The sequence below is a fragment of the Scyliorhinus canicula genome, unplaced genomic scaffold (assembly GCF_902713615.1).
Source record: "Scyliorhinus canicula unplaced genomic scaffold, sScyCan1.1, whole genome shotgun sequence".
Classification (NCBI taxonomy): domain Eukaryota; kingdom Metazoa; phylum Chordata; class Chondrichthyes; order Carcharhiniformes; family Scyliorhinidae; genus Scyliorhinus; species Scyliorhinus canicula.
Window position 1 is genome coordinate 1,082,366 of NW_024055751.1, and position 5,500 is coordinate 1,087,865.

The 5,500-nt window shown below is 47.4% G+C and overlaps 1 protein-coding gene across 1 annotated transcript; it reads left to right on the forward strand.

Annotated features, from left to right (window-relative positions):
* Nucleotides 1-533: 533 nt before the first annotated feature.
* Nucleotides 534-5,184, forward strand: LOC119960908 (zinc finger protein 239-like; the record flags this gene model as incomplete). Its single annotated transcript, XM_038788486.1, has 2 exons — nucleotides 534-585; nucleotides 4,049-5,184. A coding segment is annotated over exon 2 (1,119 nt), but the record flags the coding sequence as incomplete, so codon positions are not given.
* Between the last annotated feature and the right edge of the window lie 316 nt (nucleotides 5,185-5,500).

Here is a 5,500-nt window from a genome sequence, read left to right on the forward strand (position 1 = left end):
TCGCCACCACAACCCAAAGATGTGCAAGGAAAGTGGTTGGCAAGGCTAAATTGCCCCTTAATTGGAAAAAAAAATTAATTGGTTACTCTAAATTTATATTTTTAAATCACTGGGTTGTGGCATGAAACCCACACAAACACGGGGAGAATGTGCAAACTTCGCACAGTCAGTGACCCAGAACTAGGTCCGAAAATGTGACCTCGGCGCTGTGAGACAGCAGTGCTAACCACTGCACCACCGTGCTGCCCTAGTCAAACACTGTCCTGGAAGGGAAGGAGTTCTTTTGCTTCCCAATTGGCCGAGGAAGGCAGTGTGTCACAAGGATGGAAGTGTTGACCGATTAATGGCTGGAGGATGGCGGCAAGTCATGTGATCAAGCCTCCAGGAATACATTTAATCAAAGTTGGCGAGGAGAGAATGTTGTGAATTTCTATCCGAAACTGGCAGTGTGGTTTCTGTAAATTTACAGGATACTGGAAGTGGAGGTTTAACAGACGGGAAACACAAACCAAATGTCACATCGCGATCTGACAGAGTCACTCGATTCATCAGAACCAGAATTTCAGCAGCATCTGGTTGTGGAAGGTAAAAGGTTTGTCTGTTCTGTCTGTGAGGGAAGATTTCAGGTCTCAGTGTGACTGGAAAAGCCCTGAGATTCACAAACCCTGGTTAGACCAAACCTGGAGAACTGTGTTCAGTTCTGGGCAACAAACCTGAGGAAGGATAGAATAGCCTCAGAGGGAGTGTAGCACAGATTTATCTGAGTGATATCTGAACCCCCCCCCCCCCCCCCACCCCCCCGGGGTTGGGTTAAATTAAAAGGTGAGATTACACAAAAATGTCAGAGTCAGCTGGCAGCACGGTGGCGCAGTGAGTAGCATTACTGCCTAACAGCGCCGAGGTTCCAGGTTTGATCCCGGCTCTGGGTCACTGTCCATGTGGAGTTTCCACATTGTTTGCATGGGTTTTGCCTCCAAAGCCCAAAGATGTGCAGGTTAGGTGGACTGACCACGCTAAATTGCCCTTTAATTGGAAAAAATGAATTCGGTACTCTAAATCTATTTTTAAAAATTATAAAAAACAAAAATGTCAGTCATTATGGGCAGAGAAGGGCATTCGGTCCATTGAGTCCATGCTAGCTCTCTGGTCGGCCAGGTGGTTAGCACTGTTGCTTCACAGCACCAGGGACCCAGGTTTGATTCCTGGCTTGGGTCACTGTCTGCGGTCTGTGCACGTTCTCCCCGTGTGTGTTGTGGGATTTTCACAGTAACGTCATTGCAGTGTTAATGTAAGCTTACATGTGACACTAATAAAGATTATTATTATCTGGAGCAATCCAGTCAGAGTCATTCTCCTGCTCTGTCTCTGTATCTTCACAGGTTTATTTCTGTCAGGTTTCTATCGAATTAAAAAAAAAATAATTTATTGTGTCTATTTCCAAACACTGTCCTTGGCAGCAAGTTTAAGGTCATTTCGCTGGCTGTGTAAAAACATTCTTCCTCATACCTCCTGGACCATTTACATGCACAGATACGGAGCAACGTAGAAAATAGGAGCAGGAGGAGACCATTTGGCCCTTCGAGCCTGCTCCACCATTCATTACGATCAGAGCTGATTAGGCTCAATAGCCGAATCCCGCTTTCCCCCCATATCCTTTGATCCCCTTCACGCTCAGTGCTGTATCTAACTACTTCTTGAAGACATGCAATGTTTTGGCCTCAATTAGTTCCTGTGGCGACAAATTCCACAGGCTCCCCACTCTCTGGGTGAAGAAATGTCTCCTCATCTCTGTCCTAAATGGTCTACCCGGTATCACAAGAACATAAGAACATAAGAACTAGGAGCAGGAGTAGGCCATCTGGCCCCTCGAGCCTGCTCCGCCATTCAATGAGATCATGGCTGATCTTTTGTGGACTCAGCTCCACTTTCCGGCCCGAACACCATAACCCTTAATCCCTTTATTCTTCAAAAAACTATCTATCTTTACCTTAAAAACATGTAATGAAGGAGCCTCAACTGCTTCACTGGGCAAGGAATTCCATAGATTCACAACCCTTTGGGTGAAGAAGTTCCTCCTAAACTCAGTTCTAAATCTACTTCCCCTTATTTTGAGGCTATGCCCCCTAGTTCTGCTGTCACCCGCCAGTGGAAACAACCTGCCCGCATCTATCCTATCTATTCCCTTCATAATTTTAAATGTTTCTATAAGATCCCCCCTCATCCTTCTAAATTCCAACGAGTACAGTCCCAGTCTGTGACCCCTATTTCTGGACACCACTATCGGGAACATCCTTCCTGAATCTACTCTGTCTCACCCTGTTTTTCTTTTAACATAAATTTAGAGTGACCAAATTTTTTTGCAATTAAGGTGCAGTTTTAACGTGGTCAATCTACCTACCCTGCACATCTTTGGATTTGTGGGGGTGAGACCCACGCAAACACAGGGAGAATGTGCAAAATCCACAAAGACCATGGCCCGGATTGAACCCGGGTCCTCGGCGCCATGAGGCAGCAGTGCTAACCACTGAGCCACCGTGCCACCCACTTTTTATAGGTTTCTATGAGATCCCCCTCATTGTTCTGAACTCCAGCGAATACAATCCAAAACAATTCAACCTAACCTGCACATCTTTGAACTGTGGGAGGAAACCGGAGAACCCGGAGGAAACCCACACAAACACACGGAGAAAGTGCAAACTCCACACAGTCAGGGGGAGAATTGAACCCGGGTCCCTGGTGCTGTGAGGCAGCAGTGCTAAGCACTATGCCACCCCCTGTCTTGCAACCCTCAAGAGAAAAAAAAATCCTTATCCCCATCTGAAATGGGTGACCACTCACTTTGCAACAGTGACCCCCTTGTTCCAGATTCTCCCACAAGAGAAACATCCTCTCCACATCCACCCTGTCAAGACCCCTCAGGATCTTGTGTCATTCAATCCAGGTTTTACCCAAAACTTTAAATCTGTGCCCCGACTGCTTGTACGATCAGTGAATGGAAACAGAGTTTCTTTGTCCACCCGATGGAAATCTGGCATAATCGTGTATCCCTGAACCAAATCTCCCCTCAACCTCCTTTGCTGGAACCATTCTGGTAAATCTCCTCTGCACCTTCTCCAAGAACCTTCCCATTCTTCCTGAAGAGTGGTGACCAGAGCTTTATAAAGATTCATAGAATAGAATTAGAACCATAGAATTCCTACAGTGCAGAAGGAGGCCATTCGTCCCATCAAGTCTGCACCGATTCTCTGAAAGGGCACCCTGCCTAGGCCCACACCCCTACCCTGTCCCTGTAACCCCATAGCCCCACCTAACCTGCACATCCCTGGACACTGAGGGGCAATTTATCAAGGCCAATCCACCTAACTTTCCCTTCTTTGGACTGTTAGAGGAAACCTGAGCACCGGGTGGAAACCCACACAGGCATGGGGGGAAAGTGCAAACTCCACACAGACAGTCACCAAGGTCACAATTGAACCCGGGTCCCTGGCGCTGTGAGGCAGCAGTGCTAACTACCGTTCGACCAGAAGCATAGTTTCTGTATCAATATTACTGTTTATGAAGGTCAAGATCGAATTTGCTTTGCCATCAACTCTCTTAATATGTCTTGTAGATGTACAAATTCCCTCTTCACCTCTTTCTCTCTCCTCCCAAAGAGGCCAGTTGTGTTTTTGTGACAATCCAGCAGTTTTCATTGTCACTTTTTCCCAGAACCGGCCCCACAAATGACCAGATTCATTCAGTTCAATTTCACAACCTGCTTTTGTATTTTTCTAAAATAAATTTAGATTATCCAATTCATTTTTTCCAATTAAGGGGCAATTTAGCGTGGCCAGTCCACCTATCCTGCACATATTTGGGTTGTGGGGGTGAAACCGACGCAAACACGGGGAGAATGTGCAAACTCCACATGGACAGTGACCCGGGGCCAGGATCGAACCTGGGACCTCGGAGCCGTGAGGCAGCAGGGCTAACACACTGTGCCACCGTGCTGCCCGCCTTTGTGTTTTTCTGGGTTCTCTCTCACTCCCTATTTTCTGTTTTAAATCAGTTTCACAGTGTGTTCGAATGGGAGACTTCAAAGTCCAGAAACTCAAACCAAGCATCACGTCAGGATCTGACAGAGTCCTCAATTTATCATATCCTGAATATCAGCGGATTTTGATCATGGAAGGAAAAAGCATTGTTCACAGTGGGGAGAAACCGTACACGTGTTGCGTGTGTGGACGAAGATTCAGTCAATCATCAGGCCTCACAAGCCACAAATGCAGTCACACAGAGGAGAAACCATGGAAATGTGGGGACTGTGGCAAAGGATTCACTTACCCATCCAAACTGGAAACTCATCAACGCAGTCACACTGGGGAGAGACCATTCACCTGTTCCAAGTGTGGGAAGGGATTCACTCAGTCATCCACCCTGCTGAGTCACCAGCGAGTTCACACTGATGAGAGACCGTTTCAATGTCCAGATTGCGGGAAGTGCTATAAATGTTCTGGGGAACTAATGTGCCATCAACGTGTTCACACTGACGAGAAACCGTTTAGGTGCTCTGACTGCGGGACCGGGTTCAGACGGTCAGCTGATCTCGCTGTACATCAGCAAATTCATACTGGGGAGAGGCCATTCATCTGCTCCAAGTGTGGGAAGGGATTCATTCGGTCATCGGCCCTGCTGAGACACCAGCAAAGTCACACTCGGGAGAGATCGTTCACCTGCTCCGAGTGTGGGAAGAGATTCAGTCACTCATCCAACCTGCTGAGTCACCAGCGAGTTCACACTGGGGAGAGTCCATTCACCTGCTCCAATTGTGGGAAGGGTTTCACCACTTCATCCCACCTGCTGAGACACCAGCGAGTTCACACTGGGCAGAGACCATTCACCTGCTCCGAGTGTGGGAAGAGATTCACTCAGTCATCCAACCTGGTGAGTCACCAGCGAGTTCATACTGGGGAGAGACCATTCACCTGCTCCAAGTGTGGGAAGAGATTCAGTCACTCATCCAACCTGCTGAGTCACCAGCGAGTTCACACTGGGGAGAGTCCATTCACCTGCTCCAATTGTGGGAAGGGTTTCGCCACTTCATCCCACCTGCTGAGACACCAGCGAGTTCACACTGGGGAGCGACCATTCACCTGCTCCGAGTGTGGGAAGGGATTCACTCAGTCATCAAACCTGCTGAGACACCAACGAGGCCACAAGTAACCACAGTGATTGGATTTTGCTGTTACTCACATTCAGGACTGAGCCATATTCATTTGGGTATTTTTCTGCTGATAACAAACTCCAGCCCATTTACAGGGGCTAATATTCTGGCTAAAAATCAAATAAATTAGATTTGTGTTAAATACGCAGAGTGTTGAAACTTTTTGATATCTCTGACACAAGTTAGTTCCTTTTGAAGTGTGAGGAGCTTGTGGAGATTCTTTGTGACTGAGATTGAGTCAATCCGATCAGCTGCCTCTGCTGCTTCCATCCCTTCCACGAGCCCACCGGACCAAAC